The sequence below is a fragment of the Helicoverpa zea genome, chromosome 29 (assembly GCF_022581195.2).
Source record: "Helicoverpa zea isolate HzStark_Cry1AcR chromosome 29, ilHelZeax1.1, whole genome shotgun sequence".
Classification (NCBI taxonomy): domain Eukaryota; kingdom Metazoa; phylum Arthropoda; class Insecta; order Lepidoptera; family Noctuidae; genus Helicoverpa; species Helicoverpa zea.
The window spans coordinates 4,097,919-4,121,706 of NC_061480.1; the positions used below are offsets into that span (position 1 = coordinate 4,097,919).

The 23,788-nt window shown below is 42.1% G+C and overlaps 1 protein-coding gene across 1 annotated transcript in view; it reads right to left on the minus strand.

Annotated features, from left to right (window-relative positions):
• Positions 1-264: 264 nt before the first annotated feature.
• The window catches only part of LOC124643954 (protein slit), a 137,316-nt gene continuing 113,792 nt past the window's right edge, over positions 265-23,788 (minus strand). The window contains exons 10-38 of the mRNA XM_047183081.1: positions 23,518-23,661; positions 22,801-22,872; positions 22,452-22,523; positions 21,949-22,020; positions 21,238-21,401; positions 20,624-20,774; positions 19,177-19,268; positions 18,717-18,843; positions 18,351-18,422; positions 17,612-17,772; positions 17,029-17,158; positions 16,431-16,608; positions 15,715-15,824; positions 14,820-14,989; positions 14,100-14,313; positions 13,159-13,298; positions 11,770-11,939; positions 10,702-10,869; positions 9,451-9,526; positions 8,921-9,022; positions 7,565-7,697; positions 6,664-6,773; positions 5,936-6,049; positions 5,136-5,290; positions 3,975-4,104; positions 3,375-3,452; positions 2,952-3,028; positions 2,281-2,448; positions 265-1,340 (exon numbers count right to left, since the gene is read on the minus strand). Of these exons, the coding sequence (XP_047039037.1) occupies positions 1,236-1,340; positions 2,281-2,448; positions 2,952-3,028; positions 3,375-3,452; positions 3,975-4,104; positions 5,136-5,290; positions 5,936-6,049; positions 6,664-6,773; positions 7,565-7,697; positions 8,921-9,022; positions 9,451-9,526; positions 10,702-10,869; positions 11,770-11,939; positions 13,159-13,298; positions 14,100-14,313; positions 14,820-14,989; positions 15,715-15,824; positions 16,431-16,608; positions 17,029-17,158; positions 17,612-17,772; positions 18,351-18,422; positions 18,717-18,843; positions 19,177-19,268; positions 20,624-20,774; positions 21,238-21,401; positions 21,949-22,020; positions 22,452-22,523; positions 22,801-22,872; positions 23,518-23,661 (3,655 nt within the window). The 3' untranslated portion in view covers positions 265-1,235. The remainder of the gene's footprint in view (positions 1,341-2,280; positions 2,449-2,951; positions 3,029-3,374; positions 3,453-3,974; positions 4,105-5,135; positions 5,291-5,935; positions 6,050-6,663; positions 6,774-7,564; positions 7,698-8,920; positions 9,023-9,450; positions 9,527-10,701; positions 10,870-11,769; positions 11,940-13,158; positions 13,299-14,099; positions 14,314-14,819; positions 14,990-15,714; positions 15,825-16,430; positions 16,609-17,028; positions 17,159-17,611; positions 17,773-18,350; positions 18,423-18,716; positions 18,844-19,176; positions 19,269-20,623; positions 20,775-21,237; positions 21,402-21,948; positions 22,021-22,451; positions 22,524-22,800; positions 22,873-23,517; positions 23,662-23,788) is intronic.

Genomic DNA, 23,788 nt, shown 5'->3' on the forward strand with positions numbered 1-23,788 from the left:
CGTTCTTAAAAAAGTTACAAATTAATACCTAAACAAATATTCTAACGTACAGAAATGGGTATCTTGAACTTGAATAGATATGTTTATTTTAGAATTTAAAGTAAAATTTAACAAAATACTTATACATTTTAGCCTTGTGATAAATTCTGAAATATAAGCATAAAAAATACCAGCATCCGAATTCATAACCTCCTTTTTGAGAAGCTTGTTAAAAACATTTTGAATCTATTTTTTAATGCAGTTTATTAAAAAGAAAATACAAACTTTTAACTGTATGAGTAATTTAATCTTATGTTAAAAACCATCTCTAGGATAATTCACGACGCAAAAGTATCCGTAAAGTGTTTCTAAAATCTACTTTTTTATATATAAATGCTACAATTATACATTTCGTAAGGAGGTGGTAATTGTTATAATGTTTAAAAAAAGCGTGATTTATTGTCTATTGCCGGGGTGAGCTCGTTGATAATCTGTGTTGCCATGTTGAAAGGCGTTTGTACTTTGAAAATTGATTTTTTCTGTTGAAAAATTTATTTTTTTGTTGTTAACTTGATCATACAGTTATTTTTTCAAAATAAACAAATTAAGGCCGTCATTTAATATTAAATTGACTTACAAATAAAATTCTACCATGTGTCTAAACCTTTTTAAGTATGGAAACACTGAAATGACAGATGTTGAGTTATCTCAAAGTAACCCAATGATATTAATGTATGTCTACTATCATTTTGAATAATTTTAAACCCTTGTAATATTTACTAATATGATAAAGAGGAAATATTTTCTTTTGCACCCTAAAGGCTCCGAAACTACCGAACCCATTTGATAAATTCTTTCACTGTTGGGGCGCTACACTCTTCCCGAGTAACATAGGCTATACTTTATCCCGGTACGGGCAGTAGTTCCCACGGGACGCGGGCGAAATCGCGGAAAGTGATATTATAGAAAAAGTATTACATATGACAAAATAGTTAAACACATTTTCTATAATATAAGGGTCAAAAATTATCCAAAAACTTATGTAATACATATACATTAAAATCATTTGGTTACTTAACAATTACATATGTGACTTTGCATGGCTAACAATCAGTTTCTAAGGATATTTATGACTGGGGAAGTTTATGAGGCTGAGAGTTTATGTCTGGGGAAGTTTATGACGGGGGGAGTTTATGACTGGGGAAGTTTATGACGGGGGGAGTTTATGACATGGGGGTAATGACATGGTCAGTCTTTCAGTGGAAAGGGTTGTTTCGCGCGCATTTCTTCCCGCAGGCGCACTTCCTGACTATTTCTATATCTTTGGTGTATCTCGTACCGTCCGAGCAGATTAATCTTATCTGAAAATAATAAAAAAGGTAGTTTTAATATCCTAATTCTTCAAATCTATAGATAGACATGTGTTGCTGAGGAGTTTGTTGCGCCACTTCTTCCCAGTAGTAACAATTTTTTTAAAGGTTTTATTTGACTTTGCAATGAATGTACATACAGGGTGGCCCATCCATAGGCGTCCAAAAGAAAAATTTAGAAGCTCTATGCTATGGGGTATCCGAATCACCCCCATGTATGTTCAGCGATTTTTTGTAGTTTAGGAGCTAGAATTGTTTTTAATTTTTTTCCGTAATTTTCATTTCAACATTGTTTTTTCTATTTTATCTTTTTTTTTCTAACGTTTACAGATGTTTTTTTTTGTGTAATTAATCATCATGATAGTAGCTAACACCTGAAAAAAAGCAGTTTGGCTAAACATTCTAGAACTTAAATAAAATTTTATCTGAAATCAATGTTGAAATGAAAATTACGGAAAAAAATTAAAAACAATTCTAGCTCCTAAACTACAAAAAATCGCTGAACATACATGGGGGTGATTCGGGTACCCCATAGCATAGAGCTTCTAAATTTTTCTTTTGGACGCCTATGGATGGGCCACCCTGTATAATTATGTATGTTATGGTGTATTCTTTGAACTAAATTTTGAAGAAAATTTCTTCAACCAATTGAGCTGAAATTTTGTAGAAACATTAAGTTTGGATGACAATGCACGATATGCTATTTGATGTCATTCTAAATCCAATATGGTGGACCACCCAAGATGGCGCAATTTTAAATGCATTTCTACAATATGTGTATCAAATTGAACTTTAGTGTATTTCTACAATATGTGTATCAAATGAAAAGGCTTATCGAGAGTTACTTAAAAAATAATTTTAATTCGAAATCCTTTTACTATTTTGCTTGCATAAAAAATCGAGGAGGATTTTTTGTAAAATTTTTACATACCTTTCGCTTCTTAGTCTTCCTAGGAGCGCAGCAGTGTCCCTTAGCACACCCTCCCCCTCCCCCAGCTCCTCCTGCACCCGCAGGCACCGCTCGCGTCACACAGCGCGCCCCGCGCACGGCGCGTCGCGACCGGCACAGACCTTCTGTTATAACTTCGCGGGTTGCTTCCTGGAAATTGTTAATATTAGGAATTAGATAAGGTCTATTTGTTTGGGCTATAAATATAGGTACTCCTTCTCATTTACTGTATTATGTTCTCGTCTAGATATCTCCATTATGTACCTACTCCTCCTACTTTCTCTCCTACGTATTCATTTGCGTAGGTACTCCCCCTATGCGCTGCCTTATGTATTTCACCTATATTATCCCTTTGATATAACCCCATTATCATGTACTTTCCTGTTTACTCCCTTATGTATGTATACTCTCTAATCTACTCCTTTATGTTAAGGTTTTAACCGACAATACAAAAGTCCGATTCATAACGGTTTCACCTTTCAGTTAAGGTGTCAAATCAAATGGAGTATGCTCTTTAGTTCATTTAGTTTGTTTAGTCTATTATCATCTTCTGCGTCATTTCCCAACAGTGTTGGGGTCGGCTGCTTTTTTAGCTTACAGACTTTTTATACTCTAAGAAACATGAAGATTTTGAGTTTGAGTTAAGAACGTACCTTTCTACAAGCCCCTGTTGGTGTGGCTTGTGAGGGTCCATGTTCTGACGGCATCTGCTGCTTGTGAGATGGAGCAGCTGTCACAAACAAACATATTGAATATTCATCATTCTATTCATACATTCATTAGATTAACCAGGTTTACCAACAATTTAAACGTCCAGTTTAAAAAAAAAAACTGTTTATGTACTTTGAAAATTCATAGTAAACAGTTTTAATTTCGGCATCGGTAAGGGCATATCACTTTTAACTAAATTAGTAATATTTTACCTACCTAGCAACACTTGAATTGTCAATGTACTATTTCAATAAAAAACTATATATACAAACAAAAACCAGTCTCTATCTCGCTCAATATACTACTAACAAGGGTGTCATGGTAAGCAAAATGATTAAGGTATAGAAATGGATGGGTGTGCATACCTGGTGAGGCTTGCACGTTGCTGATGGTTTGCTTGCGTTGCGCCATCTTACTGCCTTGAGTTATCACTGGAGCTCCACCTGATTATAGACAATAGTTCAACAATATAGTTATATGACATGAGTTTTTGGCCTATTATGTTTTGTGCAGAAATGTTGTAACTATTATAGAAAGAAAGAAAATGAGTTATTATTCTGTCAGTTCTGACCTATTCTACCTGTCCGATCTGTTGTTCTTTTCTGTTTTTCCGACTGTTCCGATTCTCAACGTAATAGTCGGGAGAGATCGGAACCGATCGGGACAGATCAGAACAGGTCGGAACAGAACAGAACGGATTGGAACAGATCTTCGTTTCTTTTTACACAGTCTATCTGTATCTCATTTTTATTCCAACTCTCCCATTAACGGGTCTGCTGGAAGAGATTTTTATGAGCTATATAAGCTGTGCCTTTGTACATTTTTTTTCTATTTTCTTCTTGTTTGTGTTCTTTGTGTAACTGTGTACATAATAAACTGTTACATAAACAGAACAGATCAGAACAGATCATAACAGATCGGAGCAGATCGGAACAGATCAGAATAGGATCAGAACAGATACTCACTGATCGAAGCCCTGAGTTCACACTGCGGGCCTGCAGTGCCGGCTCGGCAGCGACAAGTATAGTCGGAAGGCGAACCTTCTTCGCGAACGCAGCGACCGCCGCGAGCACACGGATTCGGGACACAAGGGTCCTGAGAAAATAAGGGAAACGTCTTAAAATAAAGGCTACAAAATAAAAAACCGGCCAAGTGCGAGTCGGACTCGCGCACGTAGGGTTCCGTGCCATCCAAACTAATATTCTATATATATTTACGGATATCGAGCAAAAAAGAGCAAAAAAAAATCACTCATCAATCGTTTGTTGTATGGGAGCCCCCAAAATATTTATTTAATTCTAGTTTTCAGTATTTGTAGTTATAGTGGCAACAAAATTACATCATCTGTGAAAATTTCAGCTGTCTAAGTATCACGGTTCATGAGATACAGCCTGGTGACAGACGGACGGACGGAGGAGTGAAAACAATAGGGTCCCGTTGTACCTTTTGGGTACGGAACCCTAAAAAAAGCACTAATTTAAAGAAATCCTGAAAACAACACTTTTATCCCACAAACGCACACCCGTCACTGATTGCTGTGTTTGCGTAGCAACTCCCAAGCATCGATTTGAAAAATTCTTTCACTGTCGGGAAGCTACAGTACGCCTGATAAACATAGTATATATTTTGTACAGGTACCCCCAGAATTCGGGTGAAACTACAGATAAACAGACGGTGGTCCACAGCACTGCAAACCTTGTTATAAACCTATGGTTGTATTAATAGACCACACAATCTACTTCGTCTTCCCAGCAAAAACACGTAGGAAGTGGTGAAGGGTGGGAGTTTTGGGGGCTGTCCTTTGTACATTTTTACATACAAAAATATTTTAATACGTTTATCAGCTTCACTTGTAACTATGTATGTAAGAAAATCTTGGAATCTTAGGTAATTTGACCCACTTCCTTGTACCTACGACGAAATTTTCCACTAGGTCTGAGTTCTAATGACTAACTAAGAAACGTCACTACAAATCCAATATGGTGGCCTCTCCAAGATGGCGTTCTGGTTGTTTGGAATCAAAATAAAAGCGTGTTTTCATTTTTTAAATTGCTTTTCAGTGAAGCTTGAGTAAGTGATTTTAAGTTAGACTTAGGATTCGGTATGCTCTCCACCATCAGTCGTACCTGGTTATGTCTCCCAGCATCTTCCTGCACGAACACAGTAGCTGCCATGGAGCTAGTAGGCTCATCTTCCCCGCAGCCGGCTGAGGTGCGCTGAACTCGAACCGCGTTCACGTAGTCCACTCGCTTGTGGTTTATCCAGGCTGCTTTTAGACATCCTGGGATTTTGGGGAAAAATAAGGTCTTTAATAGCCGATTTCAATAATCTATCTATTGATTTGTTTACGAGGGATAACATTTTGACGTTAGCTCAATATAACGTTATAGGTACTAATATAATGAAGAGGAAACATTATTTTTTCAAACAAAAAAATAATGTGGACCTCTCTTGGAACTCCAAGACTACTGAAGCGATTAGAAAAATTCTTTCACTGTTGGGAAGCTACACTATACTCGAGTAACACAAGCTATATTTTATCTAGGTATGGGAAGAAGTTGACCCGGGTCGGGGTTATACTTGGAGTATTGGGAACGATCGAAAGTTAAGAAATTGTTAGAGGAAGACTATCAAATATAGTGTGCACTAATTCACTTTGCATTTATGTAGTTAGCCTGATCATGTCGCGAAAATTTGCTTGTCTGAAGTTAGCTACTGTTTTCTTCACAACTATCACACAAATATGCAACTGCGCATGCATAAGAAGACAAATGACTTCAAAAATGCAAACTTAATTGACAGATTACATAAGGTTTTTATCCTCATCTTCCGAGCCTTTTCCCAACTATGTTGGGGTCGGTTTTTGAGTACCAATCTAAACAATGTCTTGTCCCAAAAATATTCTGAATGTAGTAGTATATTTTACCTTTAAAGCTGGTGATGTTACGCAGATGCCATTTGCTGAACGCTTCCTTAGCGATATCTTCTGGCACTCCGCCGAGGTACATCGGCCTCTCCAATCGAAGGTACTCCTTGGGACCTGGTACCAGAAACAATAAATTTAGTTTAATTAATTGAAGGATGAGTGTGGGGATCATCGCGATCCTCAAGAAGGAAGGTCGATAAAGAGTCGTATCTTGAGGCATCAAATGAAAGGTCAGTCGTGACGTACACAAATGTTTCATCAAATATACTGTCAGTTGCACAAAGCTCGGTTAACTGGTTAACTGAACTTTTTGCAACTGAACCCTGAACTTTGAACTTTAAAGTTATAGCTTCATTCTGACCCTTTTTATCTTGTTGACAAAGAAAGAGTTAGCAATAGATTTAAATAAGCTTTAATTTTAATGGAGCTTTGTGCAACTGACGGATACTCACTCTAGCAAATATTAAGTAACAAATTGCTTGCGAACATTTATAAAATGTCCGCGAAACTGCAATCGCAACACATGCTAGCTGTGGACTCGCGTTTCGATAGACACTCGTCATTACAAACCTTACTTGTTTGTATAAAGATTTCACTTTTTTTAAGAATTAACAAACCAAACCAAAGTTAGAAGGCACGTTAGGCCTAATTTAAATAATCCTTGTGTCTTGTTTGTGGTGAATAAAAGTTGTACTTATGTGTTAATTTACAAGCCTAATTAAACTTACCTTCATTGATGATAGACCTGGCTGGACCGTCGTCTACTTTCAGAGTAAAGTTCTTCTTGATAGCAATCAGTTCAGCCTTGTGGTAGTTGCCGTCCGACACCATCTCGAAACTGTAAAGAAATTATAACTTTTTGAAAACTTCCACTTATACTTATATTTATTTTCTAAGGTAAGTAGATCTTGGAATCCAATTACTGATTGCAGTTGAAGGAAAACATTTTGAGGAAACTTGGACTATAGGTAATATCTGAATCTGAAATCACCAACCCGCATTGAGCATTCAAATTTTCGAATATTGAATAGCTCCGAAGGTTCAGAGGGCATGATTATGTTTCAAGTTCAACTATTCTATATCTCTATATAAATAAGCTATTTCCCGAGGATTCACATGCGTCCCTTGGGAACTACTCCCCGTGTCAGGGTAAAATATAGTCTATTTTATACGGGAAAAGAATAGCTTTCCAACGGTGAAAGACTTTTTTAAATAATTTCAGTAGGTTATGGAGCCTTTGGACCCTAAAAGCTCTACACTAAACTACTAGACCGATTTACAAAATCTTTCACTGTTGTTTATTGTAGTATGTATTTGTATAAATCTTTCACTGTTGTTTATTGTAGTATGTATTTGTATAAATCTTTCACTGTTGTTTATTGTAGTATGTATTTGTATAAATCTTTCACTGTTGTTTATTGTAGTATGTATTTGTATAAATCTTTCACTGTTGTTTATTGTAGTATGTATTTGTATAAATCTTTCACTGTTGTTTATTGTAGTATGTATTTGTATAAATCTTTCACTGTTGTTTATTGTAGTATGTATTTGTATAAATCTTTCACTGTTGTTTATTGTAGTATGTATTTGTATAAATATTGATAAGTATGAAGTTTAGATAATACATACCTATACATAGTAGAGGTGGGATGGTTGCCTATATCATAACTGATGCGGATTCTACCATTGAACAGCTCGACGGCGAGATGCTCGTTCTCCCCGAAGTACATTAACACTCCATGTAGTTGCGTTGTGCTGAATACTGCAAGAAATAGTGAAAAAAAAATATTTAATACAAAGATAAAAATAACAACATTTCAGTACATAGGCAGAGTACATAACGGAGTACATTCATTGGAAGAGTACGTAAGGGAGTACAAAAGTAGAGTACATAAGGGAGTTTATAGGCAGATAACATACGGGAGTATATAAAGAAGTACCATCCATCCTCCGAGCCTTTTCCCAATCATGTCGGGGTCGGCTTCCAGTCTAACCGGATTCAGCTAAGTACCAGTGCTTTACAAGAAGCGACTGCCTATCTGACCTCCTCAACCCAGTTCCCCGGCAACCCGATACCCCTTGGTTAGACTGGTGTCAGACTTACTGGCTTCTGACTGCCAAGTAACGACTGCCAAGGATGTTCAATGACAGCCGGGACCTACAGTTTCACGTGCCATCCGAAACACAGCCAATGGTGTCTAAGATATACTTAGAAAGTACATACAAACTTAGAAAAGTTGCATTGGTACTTGCCTGACCTGGGATCGAACCCTCGCCCTCATACTTGAGAGGTTGGTCCTTTACCCACTAGGCCACCACGACATTTATATAAAGAAGTACATAGGCAGAAAACATAAAGAAGTACATAGGCAGAGTACATAAGGGAGTACATAGGCAGAGTACATAACGATGTATATAGGCGCAGAGTACATAGGCAGAGTACATAAAGAAGTACATAAGGGAGCACATGGGCAGAGTACATAAGGGAGTATATAGGCAGAGTACATAAAGAAGTACATAGGCAGAGTACATAGGAAGAGTACATAAGGTAGTACATAAGGGAGTACATAGGCAGAGTACATAAAGAAGTACATAGTCAGAGTACATAAGGGAGTATGATAGGGAGATGACACAAAGAAGTTTTTTGGGGTCGTACTATGTATTCCCCCAACATATGTAGTTGACCCCAATATTAATAGATTACGATCTATTAACACTAAGCCTATCCGGCTGTATGATTTCCTAACCCATCCTCCGAGCCTTTTTCCCCAACTATTTTGAGGTCGGCTTCCAGTCTAACCGGATGTAGCTGAGTACCAGTGCTTTACAAGGAGCGACTGCCTCCTCAACCCAGTTACCTGGGCAACCCAATACTCCTTTGGTTAGTCTGGTGTCAGACTTACTGGCTTCTAACTATGGTTTCCTAACCTATATATTTATGGATTAAGTTAAATCTAGAGAGAATAAATAGAAGTAGTAACTTACCCAATGTGACATTGGCTTGTGGTGTAGTTCTCAGCGGTTCCAATTCTACCAGAGAATCATTGTGACTAAACGTCAGAGAAGTCAGGTATTCGCAGAGACGACCTGCAAAACATACATAGATTTGTAAAGAAAATAATCGCTGGGTATCGTGGCGTTTTACCCGAATCTAAAACATGACAATATCTATCTATGGATTTGTTTATTAGAGATAACAAATAGGAAGTGGAGAAGGGCGGGCTGCGGGATTGTTCGAAAGAGTTACCGCGGCCCTGGTACATAGAAGGTCTACGACGGAACACGACGGTTTTAGTCAGTAAGAGTCTGACACTCCCTCACCGCTGCTAACCCACAGCGTTTCTCAGAAAGAAAGGTTATTGAAAATCCGATTTCAAAACTATAATTTGCTTTTAACATTGATGACGTGATGCAAAATACAAGATTTTTCTGCAACGCCCCTTAAAAATCAAGAGTTTCGTGCAGGAATAATTCAAGAGGTAGTTCTAGAGGTTCATTTCTGAACGGCATCTTACCTGAATATCCAGGTGCACATTTGCAGAGGTAGTCATTGGCTGAACTCATTAGAGGACGATCCATTATGATGTCATCCTGAAAAGACATTACTTTTGTATTTACAAGTAAGTAAGAGTGCTCGTGAAAGTCGTGGTGGCCTAGTGGGTAAAGAACCAACCTCTCGAGTATGAGGGTGAGAGTTCGATTCCGGGCAGGCAAGTGCCAATACAACTTTTCTAAGTTTGTATGTGCTTTCAAATCTTGGACACCAATGGCTGATAATGAGGTTAAGGAAAACATCTTGAGGAAACCTGGACTGTATAGTCTGAAATCACCAACCCGCATTGAGCAAGCGTGGTGATTAATGCTCAATCCTTCTCCGTGTGAGAGGAGGCCCCAGCACAGCAGTGGGACGATAAAAAAGGCTGTAACAGTAACAGTACCTGTGGCTGCGGCTGCGGCAGATAGCATACGCCGTGCACGCAGTCGTGGTGCGCGCAGGGCGAGGTGCCGAGCGCGGCGTGCGGGGCCGCCTCGCAGTAGCGGCCGCGTGGTGTACCGTGCTAGGGATGATGACGTACCTGTGGCTGCGGCTGCGGCAGATAGCATACGCCGTGCACGCAGTCGTGGTGCGCGCAGGGCGAGGTGCCGAGCGCGGCGTGCGGGGCCGCCTCGCAGTAGCGGCCGCGTGGTGTACCGTGCTAGGGATGATGACGTACCTGTGGCTGCGGCTGCGGCAGATAGCATACGCCGTGCACGCAGTCGTGGTGCGCGCAGGGCGAGGTGCCGAGCGCGGCGTGCGGGGCCGCCTCGCAGTAGCGGCCGCGTGGTGTACCGTGCTAGGGATGATGACGTACCTGTGGCTGCGGCTGCGGCAGATAGCATACGCCGTGCACGCAGTCGTGGTGCGCGCAGGGCGAGGTGCCGAGCGCGGCGTGCGGGGCCGCCTCGCAGTAGCGGCCGCGTGGTGTACCGTGCTAGGGATGATGACGTACCTGTGGCTGCGGCTGCGGCAGATAGCATACGCCGTGCACGCAGTCGTGGTGCGCGCAGGGCGAGGTGCCGAGCGCGGCGTGCGGGGCCGCCTCGCAGTAGCGGCCGCGTGGTGTACCGTGCTAGGGATGATGACGTACCTGTGGCTGCGGCTGCGGCAGATAGCATACGCCGTGCACGCAGTCGTGGTGCGCGCAGGGCGAGGTGCCGAGCGCGGCGTGCGGGGCCGCCTCGCAGTAGCGGCCGCGTGGTGTACCGTGCTAGGGATGATGACGTACCTGTGGCTGCGGCTGCGGCAGATAGCATACGCCGTGCACGCAGTCGTGGTGCGCGCAGGGCGAGGTGCCGAGCGCGGCGTGCGGGGCCGCCTCGCAGTAGCGGCCCGCGTGCCCGCCTGCGCACGCGCACCGGTACTCGTCGAGCCCGTCCACGCATGTTGCACCGTTCTGAGGAAAGAAAAAATAATTTAAATACAACTCTTCCTTCATAATATGCCTTGAAACAGTGAATAATACTGTTTCATGTGCGACTTACGGTCTATCCTCATTTATTTTCCTAAGCTATCCTCATGAACTATCCTCCATGTGAGGTCGGTGGAGGGGTGTCCAGACCCTAACCAGCTAAAAACCCGGTACCTTTATGTACCTACCGCCCAGGGCACGGTTATCACCGAAGCATTCTTCCACATATCTTTTTAAATGAGCTAGCTATATGTATACTGATGAGCAGTCGACGGCAATTGGCTGATGATGATGATGATATAATAGTCGGTACAAGGCTCGGGAGACGATGGTATTTAGTATACATACCTGGCACATATGATTGATGCAGTCATCAGCGTTGACAGTGCAGTTCTGTCCGGAGTAGCCCTTGGGACAGGCGCAGGTGTAGTGGCTGTGGTGGTCAGTACATACGGCGCCGTTCTCACAAGAGTCTTAGAGCTTGCTGGAGGAACATCTTCAGACTATTCTCATGGACTATCCGCATGGACTATCCTCTTGAACTATCCTCCATGTGAGGCCGGTGGACGGGTGTCCTGAATCTTACCATCCAAAAACCTGATACCTTTATGTACCTTCTGTCGCGGGCATGAATGTCGTCAAAACGTTCTTCCATACATCTTTTACGAACGTGCTACCTATTTAGAAACTGTAGGTCTCGGCTGTCATTGAACATCCTTGGGAGTAGGCACCATTCTTACCAAAGGGTATTTGGTTGCCCGGGCAGCTGGATTGAGATCAGATAGGCAGTCGCTCCTTGTGGGACACTGGTACTCAACTGCACCCGGTTAGACTGGAAGCCAACCCCAACATAATTGGGGAAAGGCTCGGTAGATGATGACATACCTGGCACATATGGTTGATGCAGTCATCAGCGTTGACAGTGCAGTTCTGTCCGGAGTAGCCCTTGGGGCAGGCGCAGGTGTAGTGGCTGTGGTGATCAGTGCAGATGGCTCCATTCTCACAAGGGTTGAATTCTTTCGTGCAGTAGGGGATTTTCTTCTCGCAGAATTCACCTGAGAATGGAGATAGGGTAATATTAGAGGTGAAGGTGGTGGTAAAAAGTAATTGGGAATATTGGTAGTTTCGGCATCATCTTTTCATCCTATATAACAGAAATATGTATTTATATGTTTTATGATACATTTGCAGCAATTTTGATATTTAAACGATTTCAATATTTCAGTAAAGCTTTGAGTCTTGGAGAAGAATGTGCTTATATATAAATACATACCTACTTACGTATGTTCATTGTCAATTTTGAACACTTTGGAAATATATTTTGGATTTTAGGCGCCAGTAAGAACCTGTACCATGATAAATCGTTATTGATGGTCACGTCGCTACTTCCATTGACCATGATAGTGTCAAGTAAAAAATTTGCCAAGTTATAGATAGTGTAATTTGCGTTAAATGTGTAACAATGCGCACATCTACAGGAGTACCCCTCGAGGTGGTCGACACAGGTCGCGTTGTTCTGACACTTGTTCGCCACGCAGACCTCGATATTGACCTCGCACATACAAATATCTTAGCTATGTGGAACTTACCCATGAACCCAGGCGCACATCTACAGGAGTACCCCTCGAGGTGGTCGACACAGGTCGCGTTGTTCTGACACTTGTTCGCCACGCAGACCTCGATATTGACCTCGCACATACAAATATCTTAGCTATGTGGAACTTACCCATGAACCCAGGCGCACATCTACAGGAGTACCCCTCGAGGTGGTCGACACAGGTCGCGTTGTTCTGACACTTGTTCGCCACGCAGACCTCGATATTGACCTCGCACATACAAATATCTTAGCTATGTGGAACTTACCCATGAACCCAGGCGCACATCTACAGGAGTACCCCTCGAGGTGGTCGACACAGGTCGCGTTGTTCTGACACTTGTTCGCCACGCAGACCTCGATATTGACCTCGCACATACAAATATCTTAGCTATGTGGAACTTACCCATGAACCCAGGCGCACATCTACAGGAGTACCCCTCGAGGTGGTCGACACAGGTCGCGTTGTTCTGACACTTGTTCGCCACGCAGACCTCGATATTGACCTCGCACATACAAATATCTTAGCTATGTGGAACTTACCCATGAACCCAGGCGCACATCTACAGGAGTACCCCTCGAGGTGGTCGACACAGGTCGCGTTGTTCTGACACTTGTTCGCCACGCAGACCTCGATATTGACCTCGCACATACAAATATCTTAGCTATGTGGAACTTACCCATGAACCCAGGCGCACATCTACAGGAGTACCCCTCGAGGTGGTCGACACAGGTCGCGTTGTTCTGACACTTGTTCGCCACACAGTCGTCGATGTTGACTTCGCAGCGAGCTCCTGTGTACCCGGGTTGGCAGGAGCAGCTGGAAATATTACAAAACGTTTATTATCTTGCCTAGCCTTTTTCAAAACTGGGCGTATATAGAACAAATGCTGGTAGATGGCTCCGATCTTCAGCGGCTATCGGCGCTGGCCCATTCTAGTAATAATGACATAAAGATTATAAGAACGGACTAGCGCCATCTACCAGCTAACCATGATAACCGCGCGCAAGACACGCGTCGCCATGGCAACCGCGTGCAAACAATCAAACGCGCGCGAGCAACTCTTTTTGCGTAATTTAATTGGCAAAAACGGATAAGGGATTATAGAAAACTAATAAAGGAAGAAATAGACTATACTTACTGAAACCTCCCCTCTTGCAGGACCCTACACGCGCCATGAGCACACGGAGAGCCATAACACGTGTCTATAATAATATGATGTTGACACGTAACCATGGTAACCGCGCGCAAGAAACGCGTCGCCATGGCAAACGCGCGCAAACAAACAAACGGTCGCGAGCAAAGACTCTTTTTTGCACAAATGAATTGGCAAAAACGAATACCTAAGGGATACTAAATAAAATAATAGATAAACTCACTGAAACCGCCCCTCTTCAAGCACCCTACAAACGCCATTAGCACACGGGGAGCCATAGCACGCGTCGATATATGATGTTGACAGGCGTCGCTATGGTACCCGCGCGCAAGACATGTCGCCATGGCAACCGCGCGCTAACAAACAAACGCGCGAGCCAACACTCTTTTTTGCACAATTTCATCGGCAAAAACGAATACCTAAGGGATTATAGAATACCTACTAATAAAATAATAGACACTCACTGAAATCTCCCCTCTTCAAGCACCCTACAAACGCCATGAGCACACGGGGACCCATAGCAGGCGTCGATATGATGTTGACAGGCGTCGCCATGGTACCCGCGTGCGCAGGCGCACTCGTGGCCACCGCGGGCGCGGGCACGACAGGTACCGCCGTTGCGACAGGGGCTGCTGTGACAACTGTCGCATTTCGCGATCACTTCTGCTGGGGGCGTTCCTGGGAAGAAAAAAGGTTTTATTAGGTAAGACATCCTCTAGTGGTTTCACCCGCGTTCCCGTACCTAGATAAAAAGTAGCTTATAGCCTTTCTCGATAAGGCTATGTAACATTAACTTTATCAACTCCGTCTTGTATTAAAACTGAGGTTTGCGTTTACAAATATCAGTTCTAGTAAAGATTTAATTCAAACTAATTCTTCAGCTAATGATATAAGCAAAGATTAGGTTTTTTACTTTTATGTTACTGGGCTAATTGAAAAAAAAAAAAGGAAATGATGCTTTTTATGACAAACTATTCAATGACAGAGATGGAAGTAACTTTCATGTTCCAGTGTCGATCGCAGGCGCATAATTTCTCTCCGGCGGTGATCGATTACTGTGAACCATTGTCTGCGTAAATGCTTGCTTGCGCACTATAATATATTCTGCGCATGATGACTAATGTCTTCTTAAAGAACAGCTGCCATGGCTGAAAATCAGTTTGGTACACCTATATTATTATTACCTTTACAAACAAAAGCGCTGGACTGCGTGCTGAGTATTAGCTTGTCCCTCATCGCGGCGGGCTCGGAGCACCTCGCGATGCCGGGCTCCACGTATTCACCTGCGCTCTTCACCCATTCGGAGAGCCAGCGGGCGTGGCAGTCGCAGTAGAGGGGGTTGGAGCCTAGTGCCCTGGAAAAGAGAAGGGATTTTGAACTGTGTGGCTAAGGAGATAAGGAAGTATTGAAAAAAAAAAAACTAGTAGCCGGCGGCGATCTACTAAGGCGGTCCATTCTTGGAACGGTTACATAAAACTAGCAGATTGAAGCACCGTGATACAATTGTAACTGATATCGAATGAACTAGCATCGATGAGCGCTGGTAGATAGATAGATAGATATATTCCGTCTTACCACAAAAACTTTTAAACGTCAGTTTATGCCTTGTCTAAAAAAATGACAAATTCTGACGTTGACATATGGTTCATTTTGCAGCCAAAATTTTATTAGACAAGCGTAAAACAGGGTTTAAAGTTTCTGTAGTAAGGCCCATATACTTTATTAGGTAGGGACAACAATTTTATATTTTTGATCTCAGATCTAATTTCAGTAGGTGACGTAATAATTGATGCCGACTACCAGCCAAAAAAGTAGTTTAGAAATGATTATAAGCTGTTGTAACTTGAAATAATTTGATGTTAAAATCCATGTAACTATGTGCACTGATGCAAATTGTTGAAAGTTCATCCGCTTAGGAGCTACGGTGCCACAGACATACATAGCGGTCAGTCTTATAATACCCTTCCATTTACGTAAATTGGGGATTAAAAATGTGCTTGTGCACTATATTATGTCCGGAGCAGTGTGCTGATCTCCTCAGAGAGAACAGCCATCGTGGCAAGTACAGAATATACTTACACATGAGATATAGACTCTAGATCCCTAAAGACGCCATCAGCAAGCATGGAGATATTGTTCCCGTGCAGAGAGAGCACTCTCAGCTGTGTCAGACCTTTTAGAGCATCTCGCTGGAAACAAGAATATAAAGATCATCATATTGAAACAAGCTAGCTTCTGCCAGCAGTTTAGTATCTGAACAAAATAAATGTCGATAAATGGGCTATTTAACCCTGAAAAAAACGTAAGTTCCAGGAGTTTCAGAACTCAAGCAAATGAACAAACTCTTCAGGGTTTACCTCGTTGATCTATTTGTACTTAGCATAGCGCAAATGCTATGTATTCGGTTCAATTTAGAAGTCGGTCCCTAATCGTATTGTGTGTTTTAAGTATCTTTCATAAAATAGGATCGGAAAGCACGTTAATGTCGATCCTGCTCGAAATAAAATCAAAAATCGTTTATTCAAACTTGGCTGCACAGCAGCACTTTTTGAATTAACAAAAGACAGCCACCAAAACGCCCACCCTTCACCACTTTCCATGTGTTTTTGCTTGTAATCTCTCTCTGGTGGTGTCGAATTGTCGTCACATCGCGCTATGAGAGTGAAGGAATAGTGAGTGCACTAGCGTTTGCGGAAATGCTCGTGCACTATAATATGTCCTGCGCAGCTGGCTGATCTCCTTACATGAGAACAGCTGGCCAATAATTTTATTATTATATGTATGTATAAATTTACCTGAACACATCTCAACTTGTTATAGCTGACGATAAGCGTGGATAACTTGGTGAGCCCCTCAAAGGTATCATTGGTGAGCACACTAATCTTATTATTGGATAGATCTAGTCGAGTCAGCTGCGTGAGATGACGGATTTGCTCCGGGAGTATCGAGGTTATGTCGTTGGATTCTAGGTACCTGGAACAAGGGTATACATTATGTATTGGTATTATGTTTTGTTCGTTATGTGAAGAGGTATGTGTCCTGCAGATGGAGGATAAAAATCGTGAAAGAAGTTTCATTTGTTGTAATAGCGGCAATAGAAATAAATCGTCTGCAAAATTTTCAACTGTTTGACAGACACGGTCAGGTTAAACGGTCAGACAATACCGGATCGTACCTGATCGTTGTAACGTACCCACTGTAATTTATCTCCATGCTGATTTAATTGTCCCGATCAAATTATCCACCGACCAAAAGTTACAGTATGCTGGGGCTCCAAGAGAGCGAATACTGGTTTCAAAACTATGAATTAATTTTAGACCCACATTCGTTCTGTTTTTTTTTTCGACTTTCTAATAAAATACTAGTCAAAGTATCCTTATTAACAATACATACAGTTCAGTAGTCTGCTTGGGTATGTTGTTGGGCACGTGCGCGAGGTGTGCGCGGGAGCAGCGCACCACCGTGCCCGCGCATGCGCACACAGACGGACAGTATTCAGCTGACAGACAGCCCTTGTCCTCCGCTGGGGAAAAGAAAAAAAATTGGTAAGATTGAAAAGGAACGGCCTTTTCAGAAGGCTGTTAGAAGGGTCATAGTAAAGATTAAATCTTTTTATTGTTCTTTCTATTTATTTTTAATTTATTTAATCTTTTACAGTCAGGCAACAACGGCCCATGGTTTTAAGATAGGGTACTGACTCCAAAGGGATCCCTAAGAACCTGAGCTTGCCAGGGTTGCAGGATTGTTCGGGCTACCGCGGCCCTGGTTCATAAAGGCCTCCATTGGAAACTTGGTGGGTTTAGTCGGTCAGAGTCTGACACTCCCTCACGCTGCACCCACAGCAGGACAGAACGAAGTTTAGAACTGGCAATAGAATTTCTTTATTCAAACATGTCTTTGTCACCCATTCTGTGTGAGCCACATATATATTTTTATATATACAAATTTAGATATAAAAAATAAATGGATAACTTACGTGTACACTTAAAGTCGGAGACTTCCAAATGTTGAAGGTTCGCGTCTCTGAGCGCCGCTGGCGTCCTGCAAGTCGCTGACGGTGATAGACGCCGACTTCGGAGCCAGTTGGGCAGCCAGGATATATGGCAAGTGCAGTCTAGCGGGTTGGACTCCAAGTTCCTGAGGAAATAAGTGGTCAACCCTATTTTAGACGACGCAAAGAGATTACTCATCAACATTATATTTATGTTAGTATATTCGACTATACTATTCGAAAACTGGGCCACTATCGTCGCTCAGTTGACACCTCAGGATGGACACCGCGGGCGGGGTAGGCCCCGGAAGAGATGGCGTGACGACCTGGACGCCTATTGTCAAGACTGGTGGGCTCAAAATCATTATGAGCTAAAAATAAATAAATAATTCGACTACCTATAATGTCTGTCTGCTTGTTCTTTAGTTCTTAAACGGCTGAGAACCGATTGGTATGCGGTATTTTTACTGACTTCCCAAAAAGGAGAAGGTTCTCTTTTCGTCGGGATCTTTTTTTTTATGTATGTTCACCGATTACTTGTTAGGGTTGTATTATGATCTTTAAGCTTTCAGTTCTAGCTGTCATTCCATGGTAGAGATTTCCATAAGGTGCTATCTTTAATTGGATAACCGTCCCATCGCGCTATCATCGTCCAAGTAGTTGCTCGTGATCTATAATATGTCTTGTGCAGCTGGCTGATCTCCCTAGAGAGAATAATACTTACAATGTGGATAACATGGTGAGGTGATCGAAGGCTCCCGGTGTGATGCATTTGATCTTATTATCCGTCAGAGATCTGAAACGAACATTCATTTCATTTCATTAAGTACTTGTACACGCTCTAGCAAACAGCGCGTCAGTGTTGACACACTTAACACATTGCGTGCGTACATTTGTACAATGTCCGCGAAACTGAAACCACCGTGCGCGAACACATGCTAGCTGTGGACTCGCGCGGAATCTTACACATTTTATTTTCTTACACAACTGTTCGCGAACAAATATGAATGAAATTTTGGTAGAATCTCGCCTCAGTCATACAAAATTAAAGAATGTTCTAATATTTCTTTGTAAATATTGTGATACTCACAGTACTCCTAAACTGTGCAACCCAAAGAACATCTTATCTGACACAGTTTGTATCAGGTTACCGTCCAGCAACAACTCCTGGATGTTGGCAGCACCGTCAAACGCATTGTCTTCTATCAGCGTTATACCTAGAATAAACACAAAACACATAAGCGTGTCATAAATTGCATGCAAAAAATTGTCTTTCTGTCTGGCTTTCTCGGCGAAACTACAAATCTATACTACTAATTAAGGAGAAAAGATTTGAGGTTCTGGAACTACTTGAGCGATTTGATTACCCTCGGTGAACATTGGCCATATTTGATCCAGGTACGTGAAGAAGTTCAGAAAATAGCTAGCATTTGATCTGTGCAGAGATAATCTAGAGCATGAAAAATTACATAGGTTTATACAGCTGTGGGAAGTTATTCTGTTGTCAAAAAAGGTTGTCTCCTAGCTTGAAATGTTCGCTTTTAACTTACCATTATTCCTCAAGTCCAATTTCGTTAAGTCTGGCAGTCTGCCAAATAGCCCGTCTGACTTGATCTGACCCAAGCTGTTGTCTGACATCAACCTGAAAACAATGATTAGCTATTATAATTTTATTGTTTTGACTTATTTTGTCGTGTTGACACTTTCTTTGCAGATGATGCTGCCCATCTTCAAACAAGGCATTTAATATCCTACTTGGTGCTGTGTGGTGGTTATACCGCCACCAGCCGGTCGCTAGAGCCTCGTCCATTGTTCAGCAGGGTGCATCACGGCCAGGTGAGGTTGACGATTGGGGCAGAACTATGTTGGTTTGCCTTTTGACGGGACATCATCCCCCCTCCCGCTTTGGGTGCAGCGTGAGGGAGTGTCAGACTCTTATTGACTAAAACCCAACATGTTCCTTCTTAAGCCCTTTATGTACCAGCGCCGCGGTAACTCGCGCGAACAATCCCGCAGCCCCGACAGGCTTTGGCCCTGGTGGGCCCTGCTGGGGTTTGCTGACTCTCCTTGAGGAGCTCGTGGAACAACTCGCGCCGTTGACACAGGACTGTTGTTACCTAGAAGACTGAAGGATGATGAGCCACCTGAAACTTACCACCCACAGACACGGGAGTTATTTCTCGATGCTCGGCGCCCGTGGTGTCTTCCACCGGGTCCCGTTACATCTTGTCGCTATATATCTACTTACTCCTCGCCGACATGATATAAAGGTTTCCGGAAAACGCTGGATGCAGGTTGTTTCCAACCGGCATAATTATGTTGAGAACTAAGGGCCTATGTTCAGCAGTGGACGTCCTATGGCTGAGATGATGATGATGACTCCTCACCCGCTGACACAGAAGTCATCTCTCGACGCCTGGCGCCCGTGGTGTCTTCCATGTGAACCGCGCCCCCTTACATTCTAACTCTATAGGTATACCTACCTACTTACGCCGCATCAGAGAGTACGTTAATGTCAGTCCTGCGCCTGATCTCTCTCCGGTCGTGTTGGGTTGCCGTCCCATCGGGCTATGAGAGTGAAGGAATAGTGAGTGCACCTGTGTCCAAGCAAATGCTTGCGCACTATAATATGTCCTGCGCAGTTGGCTGAACTCCTTACATGAAAACAACCGCAGTAGCCGATGATTGGCATCATCACTTACGCACGAGTCTGACGCCTCACTCGCTGACACAGAAGTCATCTCTCGAAGCCCTGTGCCCGTGGTATCTTCCACGCCCATCGCACTCCTTTACACTCTGACGCTATATACCTACTACTTATGTCGCGCCAGCGCCCGAGCACAAGTATGGAGTGTCAGACTCTTACTGACTAAAAACCGTCGTGTTCCGTCGTAGGCCTTTTATGTACCAGCGTCGCGGTAACTCTTTCGAACAGTCCCGCAGCCGCGGCAGGCCCAGGGCCCCGTCGACATAGTACAGACAAGCACTGCTACTCACAGCGCGTCAGTGTTGAGCGGCAGGTCGCGCGGCACCTCGGCGAGCGCGGCGCGCGCGCACGTGACGGCCACCGCGCGCGCGCCCCACTCGCACGCGCACGCGCCCGGGCACGCCGCGCCACCGCCGCATGCGTCGCCTGATTCCTCGCCCGCTGAGGGAGAAACATACTTATAAAACAACAGTAGATAAAGAAAATATGTCGATGGTTACGTATGTACAAAATAGATAAAAAAACAAGCTTTTAAAAATTGGGGGTGAATTTCAAATAGCCAGTCCACCATTTTGGAAGACAGCCATATTGGATTTATAATGACGTTTTTAGGTAGTCATCGGAACTCTGAGCGTGTGCGAAATTTTATCTTAATCGAAGACCGGGAAGTGGGTCAAATTGAGATTCCAAAATTTTCTTACATAGACATAGGTAAATACATAGTTACAAGTGAAGCTAGGAAAGAGCTCTTTAGATGACGATATTAATACTATAGATCAGAAGAGAACCAGTACACCGAATTTGATTTGAAAAAATATTTAACCGTTACATAGTCCATTTATGGAAAAAGCTACAGACAACTTTTTAACCAGGTGCGCGGAAGCTAAGTAACAAAAATACTCACGTTTACACTTGAAGTTCTCCTCTCTTAATGCATCAATTCTCTTCCTGCTCATCCGTTTAGGGGAGTCACACTTCGCTCCAGAAGTTTCTATGGGGTTCTTGCGAAGATACGCAGCCAGCCATCGTAGGGAACAGTCGCAGGCGAACGGATTGCGACCTAAATGCCTGGAGGATAAGGTTGAAATTTGCTTAACGCTTAAACAGTAATATATATCGTCAAAGACAAAGGGATTGCTACTTAAATACCTAGGGGTTAAGGTTGAAGTTTGCTTAACGTTTAAAGAGTTATATAAAGGTTTGCGTGGGAAAGGAATTGCTATCTAAATGCTTATGGAAGAAGGTTGAAATTTGTTTTTTTTATTTGGAGAGTGATACAAGCAGTTGGAGGCAAAGAGAATGTGACCTTAAAAACTATTAGTTAAGATTGAAATTAGCTTAACTTTTTAAGACTGGTGTGCTTATGCCATAAGGTCTATAAGTATATTGTCTATTGGCACATAAGATGATATTTGCCTAACAATTGAAAAGTGATTTATCACATTTTTTATTATAATGTATTTTCATATTACAGTTCTCGACAAATAGCTGCCTTCCTGAAGTTGGTTATAAACAAATGCGCAACAGTCAAAATGTATGAAAATGGCTGATTTCCGAGCGGCAAAGGTATTTGACGAGATCTTAACGTATTTTTTTTATACACTAAAATACTTACAAAGTCTGAATTTCAGTCAAAGCGTCGAAAGTTCCATTTGGTAACGACCTTATGTTATTGTCGTATAGTGATCTGAAAATCAACAAAAGGACCAACATTAAGATTTTTGAATTATACATATTTATATAATAGTCATGGCAGGAGCTGGATGCGAGAAGCCGAAAATCGATCTCAGTGGCGTGCACTTGGAGAGGCCTATGTCCAGCAGTGGACTGCGATAGGCTGATGATGATGATAATAGTCCTAGACCTGGATGATTTTTTTGGTTATGTTTACTTATATTCTTATTTTTATTAATAAAGATATCTTATATATTTTTTTGGATGTTTGTACACCCCAAAGGTCCAGAACTATACTGAACCAATTTGAAAAATTCTTTCACTGTTGGAAAGATACACTCTTCCCGAGTAACATAGGCTATATTTTATCCCGGTACGGGCAGTAGTTCCCGCGGGACGCGGGTGAAACCGCGGGAAAACGGCTTGTTATGAAAATATACTTACAATAATTTTAAGTTCTGTAGATCACGTAGAGTATCTTTCCTCACACAGGTAATTTCATTTGAGTTCAATAATCTGAAATTAAAGAAAATATTAATGTTAAATTGGTGAATCCCGGCTGTCATTTGAACATCTTTGGCAGTCGTTACGGGTAGTCAGAAGCCAGTAAGTCTGACAACCAGTCTTACTTAGGCGTATTTAGTTGCCTGGGTAACTGGGTTGAAGGAGATCAGATAGGCAGTCGCTCCTTGTAAAACACTGGTACTCAGCTGCATCTGGTTAGACTGGAAGCCGACCCCAACATAGTTGGGAAAAGGCTGTGCAGATATGGATAAAGTTGAAAGCTACTTACAATAACTGTAGTGATGATAATCCATGGAAAATTCCTGAAGGTAGGTCTTTTATTTTATTCCCATATAAAACTCTGAAAAGATGAGAGCACTATTATTATTTTTATCACACTAAAGTAAAGGATAAAAGTGAGTGTGTATGTTTGTAAGTTCTTTCTCATACGCAATCCACTGGACTAATTTTTATAAAATTTAGAGTCAATGCTGAAAGCTGAAACCCCGGGATAAACAGGCTATTTTTAAGCCAGTTTTAGGCCTTAGGGTAGGTATCTTCATTTAACCGGGCGCGGGAAGTAGATACCTCAAGATAAATAAAAAAATAAAATGCGGGTAATCTTCATCAAACCTGCTACGTGCTACAATGTTTCCGAATGAGTTTCATAAACAAAGCAATATGTTCTCTTTTAACAAAGACATTTCTGCGAAAACAAAAACAGCTATTGTCTTACGTTCCACTTCCATTTATTAACGAACGCAAAAAATTAAATGAAAAATTGCTAATTTATTAAGCCTAGGGTAAATAATAGTGTACGTAATTTAAAAACTTTTTAATCTTGCTTATCTGTACTAATATGATAAGAGGAATCATTTTTTGTTTGTACCCTTTAAGGCTCCGAAACTACTGAACATAGGTTATAAATATTATCCCGGTACTGGCAGTAGTTCCCACGGGACGCGGGTGAAACCACGGAAAAACGGCTAGTACAATATATACTTACAATGAAGTGAGATGTACTAGCCCAGTGAATGCATCTGCAGCTAACTTCGTGATCTTGTTATTAGACAAATCGATCCTTGCGACTCTCTTTACGGAGGAGAATGCGCCCGCGCCGACTTCCGTTATCTCGTTCTGTTCTAGGCGGCTGGAAAGGGATAGAGAGAGCATTCGTTACTACGTTCGAGAGGCTAGTCAAACAATCAAGAGGGATCAGCTAAGATGTCATTCTAAAATCCTTAATGCCTAGTAGAAACACAAAACATGTATGGAAA